The following is a 19,072-nucleotide window of genomic DNA, read 5'->3' as shown; positions in this document are numbered from 1 at the left end:
TCAGTCACGTGGAACCCGGGAATTTAGGCGCCCTTAGAAGGTTTTTTCCCTCTGCCGTCTTTTGCTCCACTCACGGTTTCCATGGATGGTGCTAGCCATCTTGATATATCTCCTACCAATCGCCGTGCTTCTATTGGAAACTTCCTTTGGGCCTCTCAAAAGTTGGGCCATTTCCAAGTCTGAGACAGCTATCAAAACGATTACCCTAATCAAAAATTTCCCCTCCTTTTCTTCAGCAATTGATACCCAACCCGGGCAGTGGTGTGACGTCCAATGACTAGGGTGGCTGTTAGATCAACAGGAGAGCCATGCCATACCCCAATTCCCTTAGAGAACAGAGGAGAAGATAAGAAAACAATAGGCTCTCGCCTGACTTTTATTTCTATTACCCTTGAAATAATCTATATGGTTTTTTTTGATGGTCAACAGTCTGCCGCCTATGTACCGACTCTCAAATCTAACACGACTTCCTCTAAAATCAAATTAGACATCAAGGGATGTGTAAGGGCACGGTGGAGATGATTGGTTTTCATCCATGATGAAATATTGCTTGCTCTCCCGGCCAGTCACATCTCCATAGTTTTTCAACTCCGGACTAATGGGCACCTCATCGAAGTCTGCCAGCAGCCCTCGAACCTTTGAGATAGCCGCTTTCTTCTTCAATTCTGTGGCGAAGAGAATGTCAAACACGAAGTTAGGCTGGAACACAATGCAGAAACAAGGTGCATATCGCGATCGTCGCTTCTCGTGAGAAGGTGTCATAGCTGCGCTGAACACAGGCTCGCCGTTAAAGCAAAATTTCCACAGCGGGGTATCTGTGTCTGTTGGAATGTTTGCTGGCCATGGCTTCGTGTCGACTTTTCTTAGCGCACGGAGACAGTCCCAGTATTTCTGATGGTATTCTCGAGGCGACAGCTGGGAGTTGGCAATAGGGAAAAGAACAACCAGGCTGGTGTTGGGGCCTAGTGCTGAGTGTGGGGTGGTGAGGTATTCCTTGAGAGCAGTGGCCAAGGTGGAAATGTTCTTCTTGTTGTTCATGTCTTCGGAATCCAGGAAGATGTATCGATGCTCCTTTGCCTTGAAGCCCTTGGTAGCATATACACAGGGGAAAGCCACGGGGTCTGTTGAACAGACAGCAGCTTGGAAGGCATCATACGACTCTCTCTGCCATGTCGTCGGGCCAAACGTGTCTTCAAGCTCTTTTCTATACTCAAAAAAGGTGTTGATTAGCGGGGTGCTCTCAACGGTACCTATCATGTAAGTTTATATATCAGGGCGTACCTTTTCAAGATCTTTGAGCCCTGAGGCGTCTTTTGCTGACCGATACTTTGGAGCAGATGAGTAACCTGCTGGAGGAACCCTTCGTGAGATAGACTCTTCTGGCCTTGGTTGTGGGAGATGAGAACAAAAATGATATAAAGCAGAACGCAGACGAGGGCAAGGGCAATGAAAGCCATTGTGATGAATGACAGATGCTTGCGTTTTTCAGCTTGATCGATAAAAGAAGATGTGGATGCGCTGGATCTGTTCCTCTCTTTCCATGGCATCAGTCCATCAACATACATACCTATATATATACCCTTTCAGCCCCCCATGGCTTGTGAGCCCCTTCACGAATCCAATTGCCGTGACATCTGCATGCCACTGGCTTGCGGGAGATATCGGATAAGTCTGGATCCTACAAATCAACAAACCATCCTATTTCGCTATGACCGTGTTTTCAACCCTGCAAGCACAAACTGTTAAAAAGAACATTATGGGACCATTCGCGTGGCGGGACAGCTCCGGATGGCCAATTTGAATGCTATATTTTCCGAATTTATTCTATTTCCGCCTCTATCCTGTGACAGCTTGGAGCAATCACACCATGCGGGACTTGATTCCATTACACCATTGCATATTACATGCCAGTTTAGGCTTTCTCGAAGGATATTGCGTTCAGCCCATAGGAGTCCCTGCCAATAAAAACAACTTAAACTTTACCATTCCCCCAAGAGCCTCTTCCATCAGCTCAACCTTCTCGCGAACGCTAGATGTACACGACACGCAAGCGTCGATCCCCTTATCATGATCTCCAAAGCCACTCGGCCCACTGGAATTAGCGCCAGCGCCGCTGGTGATGATCGTATTACTCCAGACTCCGGAGTCCCCGTCAAAGTGAAGATTCAATCTGGTCATTTGCCTCTATGTCAAGTTTGTACCCATGTATTTCGAAGGATGAGGCTGCCCTGCTTCCGAATATCTATCAACCCTTGCATCTAGCACGTTCTCGTCAGGGTATTCTTGCCACGTCCTACCCATGAGAAGTGTATAAATACTAGGGTAAAGATATGTGATGTTGGGGCGTTCTAGAAACCTTCAAGGTTCCTCTGCAAGCTATGAAGGATCGCCCAGACATAAACGAATCAAGCGAATGGAACACGTTCAAAGCGCAGGAGCTAGGGATGAACCTAAAAATATCTCAGGGCAAAAAGACTTAAATTTGATGAAAGGAAAAAAGAGGACCTGCCGGATCATCAACTACCAGACAACTTGCAACAGCACTAGCTGTACCAGTAGATCTGGCTACGGGGACAGAAAGCCGGCGCTGATCTTTTAAATGTATGGTTCTTACTAAAGTGGGAAAAAAATCTCTGATACATTCTAGACTCTGGCGTGGCTTTGTGATGATGAAAGAAGAGGAAAAACTTTACCGGCCCGTCCAGTTAACGACTTCGCTAGGCCCTGCCCGCGGATCCTTCAACAAAACTGGGTATTATGTCTTTTTGCGATGCGGGATATGATAGGCCAGTTAGATACCTGCAGTCTCTTCAGCTTAGGAATAAAGCAGCCGCGCATTTAATGCTGTATCTGCAATTCTCCTCAACGCCCCATTGATATCCTCAATTAACCGTTTAACCAAGAACGAATATCCGTTCTTCTCTTGCCTACAAAGGATACAGATGTAGGAGCTCATCCTACAACTTCTTACGTCCAATTTTCATACTTCGTTTTGCTCTTCTAGGACCGCTGAAAGATGTCTGAGAGTGGCCACGTCCAGATGGGCTCTCCCAGCGATACACCCATCTCTCAGCTTTCAATGACGAAGCTCGATATCCTTCCCACAATAGGGGAGGATAACATACAAGCGCTGCTGGAGGAACACGGCCTTGAATATACCCCTGATGGCGAGCATATACGCTGGCTAGCTTCGAACCCGAGTCACCCACGCAAATGGCCTATGTTGCGCAAGATTTATGACAGTGGTTTGATTATTATCTTGGATCTTTTCACGTATGTCCTTTGACTCACCCCTTTTTTGCTCCCTCATTATCTTCATTATTGTGTGCATTTGAACTGCTTACTGACGGGTATTTTGTTTGGATGAAGAACGGCCGTGAGTACGGCAGGAGTAAGTTGATCATCAAATCATAGCTCCAGCATGACGTGATCCTAATATTGACCCCCTGCAGAGCGCAGCTGCTGATCACGCACGACACGAGTTCGGCCTTAGCCGAACCCTGGCTGTCTTCTTGTTCGTTTCAGTGTAGGTTGAGTTCTTTCCCCGTTACCATTCACAGACTCCCACTCTAATTATAGTTTTTGGAAAAACTAGGTATCTCATAGGCCAAGGAATAGGAGGAATCATATTCCCGCCTTACTCGGAGTCTTTTGGCCGCAAGAAGCTGTATATCATCAGCACTGGGCTATACAGCCTGTTTTGCCTTATGGTTGGGCTGTCCCCCTCCGTAGCTGGAGCTATAGTGGGCCGGTTCTTCTCCGGATTCTTATCTGCTATCCCGACTATTGTTGTGGCAGGAAGTATCGAGGATATTTTCAACTCCAAAGATCGCATCTGGCTGATTTTCCTGTGGGCAATGGTGGCTAACATGGGTCTGATCCTTGGACCCATCATGAGCATCTACATTATTGATGCTTTGGACTGGTGGGTTTGATCGGCTTAGCATGCGGGTATGATCCTCTTCACTGACACTTGTTTCGTTCTAGGCGATGGGTCTTCCATATATCCGCTATTTTTACTGCAGTAATCACCGTTCTCCTGTTAGGGATTCGCGAATCTAGGCCATCATTGCTCCTTGCCCAGGAGGTGGCCAAATTGCGAAAATTAACCGGTATCAGCACATTGAAAGCTCTGAACCCTGACCATGCCCCAGACATGAAGACCTTTGTTCGGATAGCTCTTTTCCGGCCCCTCAAGTTATTCTTCACGGAACCCATCGTCTTCATGGTTGCCACAATCAGTGCTGTAGCATTTGCGCTTATTTATCTGTTCACAGAGGCTCTGCCCCCGATATACGAGGACCTTGGATTCTCTAGCGCCAACTCGTCTCTTCCTTTCCTCGCAATCGGCATCGGCCTGATCAGTGGAGTTCTTACCCGTATCTTTGATCATAAAACTATCACCAGATACCAGAGAGAAGGCAAGCCATTGCAGCCAGAACATAAGCTTGTTGGATTCTCCATTGGCGCCCCTGTTCTGGCAGTCGGCCTGTGGTGGTTTGCTTGGACTATTCCACCGCGAGTTCTAGGGGTCCACTGGGTGGTATCTGCTATATCCCTGGTGCTGATCGGTTATGCTTTAAATGAATTCGACGCCGTTTTAGCCGGATACCTAGCCGACAGCTACTTGAGCTATTCGGCGAGTGGGTTTGCTGCCCTATCTCTCGTGCGTTCCACACTTTCTGCTGTGTTCCCACTGTTTGCCGGGCGGATGTACGAGGTATTGGGCGCAAATCTAGCCACTTCTATTCTTGCAGCTTTAGCTACTGCCTTCTGCATCATTCCGCCCCTGTTCACCCGGTACGGACCACGGATCCGGGCACGCAGTAAGTTTGCACGGTATAGTTTGCAGGTGTATCTGGAGAACGGAGTCGACAAGGACGGGTACTAGGATAGCACTTGCCGAAGTATTCAAACATCAGATAAAAAAAATGAAGTAGATCAGGTGTAGAAGAAGAATTCGAAGAACAACTGCCAGGATTCTTTATGAAGTGGAGAACGATGGCATCTTATGCTCCATATTGTCGAGTAGCTTCCTACTGTAGTATCAAATAATGTCAAAAACGATGACCACGTTTAGATTCCTGTTGGCTGCCCCGGCTCTGAAGTCCTGCCGGCGGCCTATAAAGGCGGATCTATGGCCCACCCGGAAGCTGGCTGGAGGTCCCCTTCCCGAGCTCCAAAGATGCTTAAATGTCTCCCAACTAAGTGCCGGAAAGCTTAGCGTGCGGATCAATAGCCAAGCAGGTGTACCTGGTCTATATATACCATAAAAGCATGACGACAATGAAGGAAATGCTGGCGCAATCAAAATTGCATGTTGAGGTGACTGACGCTGATAGGAATTCTCGGCATCGGTGGCTGAAAGTCCACCTTGGAGAGTTTCGTCTGATCTTCAAGGATGTCAACCTGGTGGATTTCCTGTAAAAACTGTAAGCAACATTAAACATGCAAGTTAGCTACTTAGATCCTCTGTACTCCATTCTCCCGCAAAGACCGAGAAATATGCGAATATGCGACGTGATGTCGAATTTTGTTCGTTCGTTGAATATGCTTTTAAGCTTTAAGAAATAAAATACATGTCACGTGATAGAATAATGTTCATTAGTCAGCAACACAACTGCCAGACTGTTCTTACTTTACTTTGGCTGCACAAAGGAAAGCTCCAGCTGGGAAGACACCAGCTTGTAAAAGAACGATATATAAATCATGGATGAGCTCCTTGGACCTCTCCGAGAGGCTCTTGACGGCCCAATAGTAAGCTATTTTGCAAACACTCCTTTCTCAGCCAAGATAAGTAACTAACCACTGTTTTGACAGGACTTCCATGGCCAACGAGTAACGGACTTCCTGTCAACCGCCCTCCTTATTTTATTCGCCGTGAGTTATACCCAAGAGCCGATCATTCGATATACTATGGTGGAGCTGTAAGGCCAGAAATACTTGCTAGACCATGGAATAATAACAAGGGTTCTGGTTCTAGGCCGTCTCATTTGTAGTGGGATATGCGTACGAAGACATCTTCCTGACGCTCTGGACGATGCTGGCCGGCTCTGTATTAACGATGTTGGTCGTTGTTCCACCATGGCCTACATATAACCAAAATCCAGAGGCATGGCTGGTCACGGGAGCTGGAGGGATTGGCAGAGACGGAATTGTTATAGACAAAGCGGGGAGTTGATGACGATATACTGTTATTCTTGCTGGGTTTTTGGTTGCGCAATATTCATATTTACTATGGGCTAATTTATTCTTTGCTTAACATGGTGTGGAGAGGGATAGTGGGAAGGTCTCTCACTTAGCTGCTTCTGACTAGGGGCAGGCAGCACGGGAGAGAAGCCTGTAGCTCTTCCTTGAGAGTATTTGTAGGAATGGCCAGGTCTTGAATTGAAATCCCATAACTTCAAAGTCCTTGAACTACATACGCCGGTACCTTTGTTGGTTTGAAATGTTGTAACGCCTTCTTTACATTAGAATGATGAACGGCAGACCCGTGGGAGAAAGTGTGTAGGAAGATTGACAGAGGAACAGAATAAGATAGAATCATCTATCGTCCGTATTTCTGGAACTCCCAGTCTCTGTTGTCGAGTGGGCACACTTGTCTAGTTCTGAGCCATCTCGAGATGCAGTGGAAGTGGAACGCATGCTGGAAACAAGATATGTTAGGAGAATAGATCATGACGTAAATGAATGCCGAAACCGAGTAAACTTACGTTACAGATACCCCACGCAACTGTGCATTCCTCTGTGGTGGATGAGCCTTGGTTGGCTTGACATTCAATACCTATAGCACAGTTAGATAAACTGCGGGGATATGCAGGGGAGCTTCATGGTAACTGACACAAGTCCATGATGTGGTTTCGGCAAATAGCACAGTTATCAACGATGATGTCCCATGCCCATAGAGCAACAGCATTCCACTAAAGCATCCCAATATCACAGGTTAGCCGGGAAGGGACTTGCATTCCAGCAGTGGCAGTCAGAGGAAGCTCCAGCGAGGAATCCAGTAGGTATCACGCACTTTTTTGACCTCGAATCTCTTCTTGCCCTCTCCTGCGGCATCGCCCTTTGTGGTCTTAGCTACAGCTTTTCCTTTGCTGGCTTCACCGGCAGCGTCCGTCATTTCAACGTCCGCCATAGTTTTTATGCGGGACAAACAGTAATCGACTTCGTACAAGGAAAAGGAAGAAGATATCTCGTGTGGTCACTTTAGGGCAGCTCCAATACTCTGCGTGCTGGGAGGAGGCCGAAGTTGGTGCTAGGAGATGCGGCTGTTGCCTTCTGTGAGTTAGCCTCTGCCACCCTGGGAGCGCTTATCTAACTAGCAGCCAGCAGCACAAACGGGGAGTGTACTTCTCTGTATGTCTGTATGCAGCCTGTGTGGGATATCCCGGTCTTGTTTGCAATGCCACCCGACCTGAAACACAGCTCTCAGCGCTGTCACCACCAAGCTTCTCCGCCAACGTCTTTCGCAACCTTGGAAGTCGCTCTCTGGCTCTGGCGGGCAAAAAGATGACGGAGATAAGATGGCCCGCCAAGATCACATGACTAAGCTCCCGCCCCCAAAAAACGAACCATCGCGGGCGCCGCCTTTTTCTGCGCACTTCGCCGCCTGTTGGACAACGAACGTCAACGACAAGCATCAACGACAGCGCTTTCGACCTCTACATGCCCCAGCAAGACACACAAAGATAGCCCCCACCGCGCTTCTTCCCGCTGTCAACGTGAAACTCACTGCGTACTCTGGTCTTGCTGCTCGATAAGTTATGAATATGTTAGGGGGACCGCCCTTGTTTTCTTTTGCGCTTCTCACAGATATAAACAGCCAACAACTCCAGCCGTACACAGCATTCCCGGTGGCCAGCTGAACCCGTTCCCACGAAGCCTCCATACCACCACCGTTGCCATCGTTGCCTTGTCATCTACTCAGTGAATACTTTAGCGCAATAGATCTGCTTTGTTGCGTGCAGTTCTTTTCTTTCCACTTCTTGGAGCGTTCTACCTTGCTCTTCTTGGTTTTGTTTCCTTTGGTTTCTTTCCTTATTATATCTACGGCTGCCTATTTATTAAGCCACATACCACGAACCGAGTCCACACAATATGACGACTCCGGCTCCTACTACGCCCAAGGCGCCTCGAAATGGCCGACGTTACCAGAAGCGCACTCCTTCGGCGAAATCCGCTGCTGCCGACCCCTCACATCAGCCTGATAAGACCAACACCCCGGCAGCTAGCCGAGACTCGAATGTCGCCAGTGACTCGGGAAACCATGGGCCTGAGAGCGCGGTCAAGGCGAAGAATGGCCGGTCCGCGAAAAAGAACAGAGATAATAACAAGAATTCGCCGGCTCCAGCTCGAAATGCGAACCATGCCCATGGCCATGGTCACCGTCATACCTCCTCCCAGTCTTCTATCAAAGATAGCCCTCACTATGCGGGACCAACGTTCCATGCATCTCCCGCACCATCAGCTCTCCCAATACCATCGTTTTTTTCAAAATCAGTGCCGGAAACTGATCATCGAACTTCAGACGACCTCCAGGATGAGTCACCAGACACTGATCCGGGAGATAGTACGCCCACAAAGGCCAATAATGGCCCTCAGCCTTCTCAACAGGAAGCCGGTACAGCTTCCCCTCTCGATTTTCTTTTCAAGGCCGCATTGAAGGCGAGGGTTGCCAACCCCGTCAGCGAGCTCGAGGACTCGGGCCCTTTTAATGCATCTACGCCGCCAAAAAACGAAGCACGTCCGCAGCAAGGGGAAAGACAGGTCAGCGGCGGTGTGTTTCCTTTAGAATTAGAAGGCTCGGATGCACGAATGCCACCGATTGGCCCCTCCTTTGCAACCTCGTTTAAAGATCGGATGAATGCGTTGCGTGCAACTAGCCCAGGGAAACAAGGAACACCTGCCGCAGCAAAGGATAACATTAATGACAACAAAATCAAAAGCCAAGCTCTCAAAAACCTACTTCTTAACCCCCCTCCGCAGCGCGCAGCGTCAGCGTCCCCGAGACTCACGGATCCATCGAATGGCGCCAGCAACCACAATAATAGTAATAACAACAATTTCAGGATGTCCGGGGACTACTCTATGTACCAGCAACCCACTCGATATGCATCTGGCCCTGCTTCACCTGTGCCGTTTACCCACTCCGGTAAACCCCTAGGCACCCGCAACGAGCTGAGCGGCCCGGAGAGCAGCAGTATTCCACAGCAGTATTTGGCATCACTATGTGCCCAGCCTCACCGTGCACCGTCTTCCGGCTTGCGAACTATGGTGTCTCCCACCAGCCCGGTCACTCCGCCTCGTCAACAGTCCTTCTCGCGATATGCACAGTTCGGACTCGGCAGTGCTCCTCCGGCGCATTCAAGCTACAATGGGGGTACTCTTACATCACCAACTCCCAACCGAACAATGCACCCAATCTCTTCTACGCCTCCTGCGAGAAACGGCCCTCCGCCAAAACTGGATTCAGCGGAAACCAAACGAATGGAAGATGACTTACGGCGTATGTTGAATCTTAATGTCGGCGATGGGCGGAATTCTTCCTAGATGGCTCATCAGGCCAGGTCAGACTATCACCTGCTCAGTCGACCTTTTGTTTACGAACTCGTCTTTATTTGGTTCGCCCTTTCCCTTTCCCCCCAATACATCTTATGCATACCCAGCTCTTAAACCAGTGGTGAAAGTGGTTTTAGTCACTAATTGCTTGCCCCATGTTCCAATGATCTTTCAGGCCTAAGCTTGCATTTTCATCTTTTTCCTTATTTTCTATGCTTCTTCAATGCTTCCATCCCCTGCATATTTTTTCTCTGTTAAAGGCAGGCTAGGCTTCTCCTTTCGCACCTATTTTTCCTTCTTGAGATTTCCAGCGTTCGTATCATCTGCGATGTCAACCTGGGCTACGGAAACATGTTTGTTATGGTTATGGTTTTCAATCGGGTTCCCAAGGGTCGGAGTCAACCTTGTCTTCGTTTCTTCTTTATCTGTCAGACAACCTTACCTCCCTTTCATATTTTTCTAGTACAGCAACGCACCACTTGGCTCAGCATGGCGTCAGATGAGGATGGATGATATCCTGGAGTTTTCTTTCTTTCTGTCCCTTTTTCCCCCGTCTGCTTTTCTCACTGGATTTTTATTTCTTATATCATCTTTCAACACACACCTTGGCTTGGCTGGTTGTTTGTCCGTTCTACTTGGTTTGATGGTTGGAGAGACACGGTGTTTCTCATGGCTTTGCTCTTCTTTTCAAGGGAGTTAGTTATACCTGCCTGGGTTGTTTGTTTCCCTTTTTCCCCCTTTTTCGCTTTTGATATTCATATGGGAAACCTGGATGAATGATTCGGCTGGCCGCTAGCTACATATACTTTGTTTACGGTATGCATATGCATGTGCTGGGGGTTAATGGAGTTCTGTTCCCCTTGCTCTGACCCGTCTTGCCCCCTTGACTGTCTTCCCCCTGATATCTGTCTGCTCTCTCCCCCTTCCCCTTCCCCCAACGTTATTATTAGTATACACTGCACCGCATTGCTTTCATTTCTCCTTTCTTTTTCTACCACCGACACTCGCTCTGATCTACTTATCACTTCACATCTCGGGTTCTGTTCCTTCTGTTTTTTTTATATCATTGTCCCCCAGGGGACATCTTCACACTCGTTTACCCCCGTCTCTTTTTTTTTCTTTTGAACTTGGCGACTCAACATCCCACTTCTAGTCTATCACTCAATATCACACTCGTTTGTTTACTCATCTTTGCATCCTACTGCCAGTACTTCCGTAAAGTAAGAAAGAAGGAAAGAAAGCAAGAAAAGGGGTAGGGCCAATAAAAGCATGGCAACCGCTGCTTGCCGCCCGCAAGACACGCTCCCTATGACACCTCAGTGCCTAAAGCCAGAATCTGCCCTATGAGAGGCGCCCCTGACACGGCTGGCTTTTAGCACAAGGTTTTTTCAGGGGGTGGCCACAGTCAATCTTAAGCAGCGAAGTTTCCTGGAAGCTCCCGCCACAAGCAGCACATCCTGTATCAAGCGCTTCAGGAGTCATGTCGTCGACGCTGGTAGGCTGCCTACCTAAAACAAACAAGCAGACGGCCCTGCAGAGTATCAGGTACTCATACACACACCACACCCTCTCGAGGAGGGCCTGCATGTTCGATCTCCTCGACTGCTGCATGTTTCCTCAGCATGATTGAAACCACGCCATTGACTTACAGGTATGTTGGGTCTCCTTGTGCAAGCAGCAACTAAACTACTAGTTATCCAATTTGCCACCACCTTGTTCTTTCTTGTTCGTGTCTGTCCGGCCCTGTAGTTAGGCAGAAGATAAGGCGACTGGAAATGAACAAACAACGGGGGTGGGAGGAAGTAGGGAGAGCGTACGGAGTCGAGTTATCTCAATTAGTAGTTACGTATGCCCAGGGGGTCGCCGGTAGTCAGGAATGTAACCGCCCACCACGGAACTCACCACGCAGCATCTCCCGTCTTGCTTCTTCTAACTCTGCATAAAACACTTTCTAAAAAAAGGAAGCAGCAGCAGAAACAAGCAGACGCAGATGACGATGTCGTCACGAAGCAGAAGCAGAAAAAGCCCAAAGCAAAGCAAAAAAAAGCCCCTTGAAAGGTTTTCGATATATCGATACAGGGTGCTGGTAATACGAATACCGCGGGCCATGGGTGCGGCGGAGCTCCACCGCGTTTCATGTCAACTTTTGTGGCTTGAGCGTGGCTTCGGCGCCGATGATTGGCCAGTGTTTCTTTCATGCACGAGCCACGTTCCAGGCCGTTACAGACATGCCGTAATCTTTCTTTCTTCTCCTTCTGGAGCGACAAAAAGTCGAACTTCGTCTTCTCCATCTTCAAGCATCTTCACCATCTTCCATCTTCGTCTCCTTCGTCTCCTTCGCCCCCAGCTCGCCGGCGACCTCTCCTCCTCTCCTCGCCTCTCTGTTGTCTTGGACAGCTGCTGCTGAGCCTGTCTCTCCACGCGTCGCTCTCTTCCTCGGGCTAGCTTGCGGTTGGGCCTATCGCGCTGGCTCTCCTCCTCCCTCTGTCCGTTGCTCCCACCCAGTACAGACGCCCAAGGAGCCACCGGCGGCTTTGTACCATTTCATTCACCACCTCGGTTCAGGGAGACAGCACTCTGTGGACCGATAGAGAGATACAAATAGACAGGAGCGGCATTGCACTGCCTACGGCAACCTCTATCCAAGCCCTGAGATTAGCTTAGCCCCGGGAAAAAGCCCCCCCTAAGCTGTAAAAGGACCGAGGAACAGCGTCGTCCTCTGCAACTCCCTTCTAATCTTACAATCCAGCTTTAACGAGTCCCTTCTATCGTCTGCAGATATCATGGCGGCCTCGTAAGTCTAGAAATCCAGTGCTTTGCTGACCGGGGTGTATGGCTAACACCTCGATATGGTAGATTCTCTTCGACATGGCGCTCCTTCTGGCATACCATGACCTCCAACGACCGTCATGCTTCACACGATTCTCCTTACAGGACCGGCCAGCATGTCCCTCTCAGCCAGAGCCGTGATGCCCCTCTTACCTCGGTAGCAACCAGTGCCATTGAGTCGCGGCCAGACCTCACCAACTCCTTCGACGAGCCACCATCTCTCAGTCGATCTTCGACCTCCCAGGGCGCAATCACCTCCCCCACACGGCCGTATTCTCCAGGGATGAGGTCACTATCTTCCCAGAAACTCGACCAGAGCTCGGTGGACGGCGGAGAGATACAGATGCAGAGCTTTCATGACGGTGCTCCTCCTCCACCTCCTGTCTCACATTCATGGAAGAAAATCGACCGGTGGGTCGAGAAGAATTACGAAGAGCTATTCGACCAGCTTTGCGAAGGATGTACGCAGAATGACGTCAATGAACTGGAACACGAGCTGGATTGCAGCCTACCACTCGAGGTGCGCGAGTCGCTTCAGGTTCACGACGGACAGGAGCGTGGCGGCCTACCAACCGGTATTATCTTTGGATGCATGCTCCTCGACTGTGAAGAAATTGTCCAGGAGTGGAAGAACTGGAGAACCGTCAATGAAGAATTCCTCTCTGGCTCGACCGTCTCTCATCCTCAGCCTCCCTTGAAAGCCTATGGCGGCGCAGCTGCATCGTCCTCGTCGGCACCACCGCCGCCACCAACAACCCAGCAAAACGCATCAAACCCCCTGTGGAGACAGGAACTACTTGATAGACAGGACTCTCAACCCCCTCGAGCCATACAAAAGGCCTATGCTCACCCAGCATGGATCCCGCTTGCCAGAGACTGGGGTGGCAACAACATCGCTATAGATCTTGCACCGGGACCAGCTGGAAAATGGGGACAAGTCATTATCTTCGGCCGTGACTACGACTGCAAGTACGTTATTGCACGGTCCTGGGCATCGTTCCTTGCAACCGTGGCGGACGACCTTCATTCACCTCACGTTTATGTTGACGAGGAAGAGGGTGAATTGAAATTGAAGCCGTTTAGACAGCATGAGCCCCCATACCTCGAGATCCTCCGCTGGAGAACCGATCAGAAGTACGGTAGACGGCAGCCCAAACGACGATCCAACGGACTCGGAGTGAATACAAACGTCAACGGCAAAACTACCAGGGACTCTCCATACGGTAGCCCAACTCCTAGTGAAGACAGAGGCCGATCACCCCATCGATTCCCATCTCGGGGACCTACCGGAAGCCCTGCGGGAGCAATGGGTGTTTCCAGCCCTCTTGCACGCGTGACTGAAGAAATATCTTCTCCAGTGAACGGTACTAATAAGAAGGAGCTAGACTTGAAGATCCAAAGCAAACTAAGAAAATCGGACGACCTGGTGGATCTCTCGTCTCCCGTCTTGCAGAAGCCATCCGAGTCCTTCCCTGCTCCCGAGACGAAAACAGAGGCACCCTCTGAACCTGCAACAAACGGCGAAGCCAAAGAGAACAACCCATCTACCACCACCGATAAGAATAAGACCACCACCGCCTCCAAAGGCCTAGACACAGACGCATTAGACGACATGAAGACTGTTGAAATTTAAAGACTTCCCCCACCCCCCTTATCATGATAAACAGGAAACGGCCGGCTTTATTCTTCTTTTCCCCTCCCTTCCTTCCAGTCAGTCAGTCAACCCATCCCATTGTTTAATATGTACTTTGCTTGTCATTACAGCGTCTAAATCACCTCTCTCGGCTTTACAGGTTTTTTTTCCACCCGATTCCACATGTTACAACAAGGCAACCCATAGGCTGGGTCTTTTTTTCTTCTTCTTGCCTTTCCCTAGTTATGTGGCTTTCACTTTTTACTTTTCCTTCCTTCAAACCAGCTTAGAATTATTCCTTTCTTTTCTCAATGTATTGCCAGCCAATTTTTTCACTTAACCTTCTTCTTTTCCGTGCTATGCTCTATTCATGGCCTAATGATTTTCTTGACGGGTTAATCTACCTCTCCTTGACATCCGCTTCTCTCCATCACGTACCCGTATTTCTTTCCCTATGACAGATCGATGAATACTATTATTCCTTTCATTGTCCGCCAGTTTCAAAGGAAAATTTGCCTTCTTCCCTACCCCTGTATAATGAATGTCCTGCCGCCCATTAAGCTTAGTCGTTTGAAAACCCAGTGCTGCGTTTTTCTTACTCTCCTTGCAACGGTGGTGTTCTGTTACTTAATATAGCCTCTCCTTGATACCCCGGCTGTCATACAAGAAACCATTAATCAAAGAGGCATAAATCTTATACATGTTTTACCTTTTCGAGTTATATCTATTTGGGCATCTGCTCCCCAATAAACCATTCTGGGTGGTATGAGCTTATAATATGTACAACATACCACATAGATATTTTTCATATCTGGGTAATAGCTCCCATATGTGGCTATGGTTATATAGGGGGCCTGAGCTTTTACCCTCCAGGGGGGCTTGTCATAGCTAGGCATAGAGCTAGGCCAACCAAGCTGAATAGCAGTGAAGAAGACATTCACTCACGTAAAGATAGAGTCGTCTTTACAAGTCCCAGACAAGACCAGCCGTTCGAGCACCCTATCAAGGTATCGAGACAGTCCAATGAACACCAATTCCCTAATCAATCCCAATCGTCTTCATCATCTTCGTCCCCTCGTCTCTTCATCGTTTTCCCCGTCCGAATGGTTTTTCTCTTCCCCGTTCTCTCATTATATTCGTCATCATCCCTATCATCATCGTCATCATCGTCGACATTATCCCCATACAGCACCGCATTCTTCAACAGCCCAGTCTGAACAAGCCTAAATTCCAACATACTTGTCTTGAAATCTTCACCACTGGCTTTGGTAGTGCCTTTTTTCCCCATTAATGCATTCATATCAACCAATCCCTCAAATCCCGTTATTCTCTCCACAACGGCTCCGTCAATAAACCCAAGAACACAAGGCAGGACTCTTATTTTCAGCTTCTCAACTATAAATGGCACGTTCCGCACGTCGACTCGAGCGAAGCGTGCGTCGTCTTTACCCCGCTTATTATGAGCTTCTGAGAGTGTCGTAAGGTGTTTATCCATTATGCTGCAACGTGCGAAATCCGGATGGAAGAAGTGAATTATGCAGCGGTGTATTTGCGTAGAGAAGTCTAGGAGCGATTGGTCGTTTGGAAGTGTGGGGTAAAGGGAATTATTGAGCATGGTCGTTACAACTGCGTCTGTTCCTGTGGAGAGTGAAGTTGCTTCCGACTTTTCGGCATTCTGTGCAGAAGTATTGGACTGTTGAGCGTTGGATTTGGTGTCCGAGAGTTCAGACTGGAGTTGTTTTATGCGATTGGCGCGGTATTTGGGGTCATCTTCCTCTGCCTCGAGCGCGGCAAGAAGATCTTCCTCGTCCTCCTCTTCTTCATCTCTCTTCTGACGTTGTGCTTCTGCCATATTTGTTATGTATCTTGAGTGAATAATGGTTGACGTTGAAGTTGAGTTCTCGGGGAAGAACTTTTGGTTAAGTAACTCTCAAATTTGAGGTCCAACCAATGGTGGGGTGGTTTGGTTAACGAGTTAACGTTCAATATAAAACCACCCTGCGAGAGTAGACACCTTAAATCAATAATTCAATTTTTCTCAAAGCTCAATGATATTTTCATAACTTAATAATCTCTTCCGTTAGTTACAATATCCTCAGAATTAGAGAGATCGTCGTTTTCCTGAAACAGGGTCTGCGGGGTGCTTCTAGGTGATCATCACATTGATCCGAGGGAGTTCGGTTTCTCAAAGGCTTCAAAGGACCTATTAATAAACGATCGGAGTTAGAAATACTGATACCCTTGGAAAAATCCTTGAATAGCTTCAGCTCGGGGTGCTCATATCGGTTTTTGATCGACGGCCCGCAATGAGTTAAATTATAGCTTATATCGACGTCTATAGCAGTTGAAATACAAATGGCCTGCGTATTTGATGAACATGGAAACCAACAGACATCAGGCCCAATGAAACTGCTAGAGCATATGACGGTAGTTATAAAGACCTGTGAAGCCGCAAAGGAGATATCTAATATAGACAGAGGTCATGAAGATATACTGATAATAATTATTCAAGCTATATACATCCAGTTGGTCATATGTACACCCCTAGGGTTTGATCTATCCCCGCAGCGCAGCCTTGAGCATGGCAACTGTACCAGCAAGAGTCTCCTCACCACTTGGGATGATCTGGTCGGCTGGGAGCACGAATCCGCGGGCACCAGTGTCACGGAGTTCAGCGGTCAACGAATACTTCACCTTGAGAACTTCGAGAGCATAGTCAACACTGTCACCGTTAACTTGGTAGATGGTGTTGCAGATGGGCCCGGTCTTGTATGGTGTTCCGTGTACAGCCTTCAATGCCTGAGCAAAGATTTTAGAGAGTTCCTGATGTCGGGCATCAGTTGGCGGGCGAGCAGTGCAGGAGTAGCCATATGCTGTGGGTAATCATCAGTTAATTGTGATTCCACCAAGATTGCTCAATGATTATAATGCAGCAGTGACTTACGCGACATGAAGAGCTGGCCATATGAGTGCCAGTCAACAAACATAGCAATACCCTTGTACGAAGCGATTTTCTTCATGTTGGCGATGTGGACCTTGATCTCGGTTCCATCACCGGGTTGGGCACCTGTAGTGAGGATGGGTAAGTATGTAACTACTTTTGGATTAAGCAGGCTAACATTAGGGGGCAATACCTCTGTATGTATCAGAGCAAGGGTTGGAAGAAGATCCAGGTCCGACCCACTGGTATGGGTAGTTGCGGTTGAGATCACGTCCAGGGCATCTAGCATTGGGGTTTGGCTGACGGTTCTTGCGCCACAAGCGGTTGTTGGTTTGAGTATAGGAAAAGCCTGGATGAGTTTCATTAGATGATGATCTATTTTTCACGGCATGTATGATGTGAGGCGGAACATACCATCTGGGTTAACAATTGGGAAGATCCAGATATCGAAATTATCGACAATGGAGGTAATGTCGGCATTCTTGTTATATTGGGAGAGGAAAGACCAAGCCATATACTCGGTGACCTGTTATTGAATGTGAGTCAAAGGACATTATTAGAAGTATAACAGATCAGGGAAGATTACTTACCATGGTAGTGATCCATTCGCGAGCATGAATGGTTCCATGGAAAATGATAGCGGGCTTCGAGTTCTTTCCACCGCTGCCCCAGAGGTGAAGGGCTGGGATGGTGCGGCCCTCGTGGCTCTTGCCTGCATCAATGAACTCGGAGCGAGTGCGGAAGAGACCCTGTAGGTCCTGTAGGTAGGAAATATGGTCCTGGTAGCTATGGTACGACTTGAACCAGTTGATGTCAGGAGCATAGCCAGCTAATTATACGTGTGTCAGCTCTGTTATTAGAAAATATGTTTGATCCGACTACATGAACATAAGCTTACCACTGTATGCCTCGAAAGTGGTTTCGTTGCTAATAGACAACCCGAGATCCTCGTGCATAATTTCGCTGTCCATTCTAGAAATACGTTCCATGAAGGACGAGATCTGGCTTGGGGGGATCACAATATCCGCATTTTGGCCTTCAGCCTTGGGGTATTTCCAGGTGTCAAGGTCCAGGTCTGTAATGATCCTCTGAACCTCCTTGACATTGTTCTTCTGGGTAGGGACACGGATGACCTTGTATCCAGAGTAGTCAAAAGGGGAGATTACAGCAGCAGAGACCACATTGGCCGCAAGCAGCGCAAGAGAGAAAACTGAGCGCATCTTGGTGGGTTTCCACTACAAAATGGATGATCAGCGTACAACCAAAATAAGCTGGGTTGATGATCTCGGGAGATTGACATCCTCTGTGCCATCCTTATATATCCCGGTGTTTTATCTTTTCCTGATAAGAGCATTAAGAGATTCCCGAAGATAACCCACTCCCGCAGCTTCATTTAGGATAATTTGCCGGCTTTCTGTTTCCCTATCCCGAGAAAGTATAAATACCAAGTGCCTGATGGGGCTACGTTGGGTTGCATTGTCAGGGGCCTTGTGCAGAAGCTGGGGTAAAATGCGAACAAGACGCAAGTTCAGGATGGTTCTCAAGGCTTGGTACACTATCATTTGCGGGGTATAGATAGCCATATTTATAGTAAAACTGTCTTCATTGGCTATACACGTAGGTCTTCGTCATCTCAGGAAGATTCATCTGGCTAGCAAGGGCAAGTGGCGGTAAACTCAGATGCCTTGTCCATGAGCGTAGTGAAGAAGTTTAGTAGGAAGAACCAGGGTTTATATGTCTTGGTAGCAATTGGTTGTTTGACACGGCTCAAGCGAGTTCCCTCCCCATCACGATGGTGCGGCTACCAGGGGGCCAGGAATCACATTTTAGTGTACGTCATTTAGGCAGTGAAATTACCTAAATTGAGTTAGTCTGTACATCCAGATTGATGGCCGGCCTCTAATGTTGTGCTAGCAAAGAGTTGAACTATGAGCCGTGGCGAAGAAGAAACGTCTTTGGTTCGTCCTGGGAAACCTCTGGCTGTTGACCCCTTGTCCAAAGAGCTCGGGCCCGGCGTCCATTTTGATATCAGGTGACGTGTGACTGGCACGTGATAATTAAGTAAGCGATAATCTATTTTCTTGGGTCTTTCCTTTCTTTTGACGTCA

At 48.3% G+C, this 19,072-nt stretch overlaps 8 protein-coding genes across 8 annotated transcripts; 4 read left to right on the top strand and 4 right to left on the bottom strand.

Annotated features, from left to right (window-relative positions):
* Positions 1-483: 483 nt before the first annotated feature.
* MGYG_03849 (yqcI protein) lies at positions 484-1,457 on the bottom strand (the record flags this gene model as incomplete). The annotated part of the gene is made up of 2 exons (XM_003173625.1): positions 484-1,204; positions 1,282-1,457. 2 exons carry the CDS (start codon positions 1,455-1,457, stop codon positions 484-486), a joined length of 897 nt encoding a protein of 298 aa, XP_003173673.1.
* A 1,559-nt stretch (positions 1,458-3,016) lies between these two features.
* Positions 3,017-4,891, top strand: MGYG_03847 (hypothetical protein; the record flags this gene model as incomplete). Its single annotated transcript, XM_003173624.1, has 5 exons — positions 3,017-3,273; positions 3,370-3,391; positions 3,453-3,526; positions 3,596-3,925; positions 3,988-4,891. The coding sequence occupies 5 exons, from the start codon at positions 3,017-3,019 to the stop codon at positions 4,889-4,891; spliced, it is 1,587 nt and encodes a 528-aa protein (XP_003173672.1).
* Positions 4,892-5,709: 818 nt separating this feature from the next.
* On the top strand, positions 5,710-6,099 carry MGYG_03846 (hypothetical protein; the record flags this gene model as incomplete). Its single annotated transcript, XM_003173623.1, has 3 exons — positions 5,710-5,757; positions 5,821-5,927; positions 6,000-6,099. 3 exons carry the CDS (start codon positions 5,710-5,712, stop codon positions 6,097-6,099), a joined length of 255 nt encoding a protein of 84 aa, XP_003173671.1.
* Positions 6,100-6,547: 448 nt separating this feature from the next.
* MGYG_03845 (RING-box protein 1) lies at positions 6,548-7,138 on the bottom strand (the record flags this gene model as incomplete). Its single annotated transcript, XM_003173622.1, has 4 exons — positions 6,548-6,646; positions 6,714-6,784; positions 6,842-6,920; positions 7,022-7,138. The coding sequence occupies 4 exons, from the start codon at positions 7,136-7,138 to the stop codon at positions 6,548-6,550; spliced, it is 366 nt and encodes a 121-aa protein (XP_003173670.1).
* Positions 7,139-8,100: 962 nt separating this feature from the next.
* Positions 8,101-10,074, top strand: MGYG_03844 (hypothetical protein; the record flags this gene model as incomplete). The annotated part of the gene is made up of 3 exons (XM_003173621.1): positions 8,101-9,512; positions 9,873-9,952; positions 10,025-10,074. The coding sequence occupies 3 exons, from the start codon at positions 8,101-8,103 to the stop codon at positions 10,072-10,074; spliced, it is 1,542 nt and encodes a 513-aa protein (XP_003173669.1).
* Positions 10,075-12,344: 2,270 nt separating this feature from the next.
* MGYG_03842 (glucan synthesis regulatory protein) lies at positions 12,345-14,023 on the top strand (the record flags this gene model as incomplete). The annotated part of the gene is made up of 2 exons (XM_003173620.1): positions 12,345-12,355; positions 12,418-14,023. 2 exons carry the CDS (start codon positions 12,345-12,347, stop codon positions 14,021-14,023), a joined length of 1,617 nt encoding a protein of 538 aa, XP_003173668.1.
* A 1,042-nt stretch (positions 14,024-15,065) lies between these two features.
* On the bottom strand, positions 15,066-15,875 carry MGYG_03841 (hypothetical protein; the record flags this gene model as incomplete). Its single annotated transcript, XM_003173619.1, has 1 exon — positions 15,066-15,875. The coding sequence occupies one exon, from the start codon at positions 15,873-15,875 to the stop codon at positions 15,066-15,068; it is 810 nt and encodes a 269-aa protein (XP_003173667.1).
* A 704-nt stretch (positions 15,876-16,579) lies between these two features.
* MGYG_03840 (carboxypeptidase A1) lies at positions 16,580-18,184 on the bottom strand (the record flags this gene model as incomplete). The annotated part of the gene is made up of 6 exons (XM_003173618.1): positions 16,580-16,896; positions 16,968-17,090; positions 17,158-17,313; positions 17,379-17,490; positions 17,555-17,793; positions 17,863-18,184. 6 exons carry the CDS (start codon positions 18,182-18,184, stop codon positions 16,580-16,582), a joined length of 1,269 nt encoding a protein of 422 aa, XP_003173666.1.
* Between the last annotated feature and the right edge of the window lie 888 nt (positions 18,185-19,072).

This window comes from Nannizzia gypsea, genomic scaffold, assembly GCF_000150975.2.
Source record: "Nannizzia gypsea CBS 118893 supercont1.3 genomic scaffold, whole genome shotgun sequence".
NCBI lineage: Eukaryota > Fungi > Ascomycota > Eurotiomycetes > Onygenales > Arthrodermataceae > Nannizzia > Nannizzia gypsea.
Note: the sequence above shows the minus strand (reverse complement) of the source record. Positions and strands in the feature narration are given on the sequence as shown.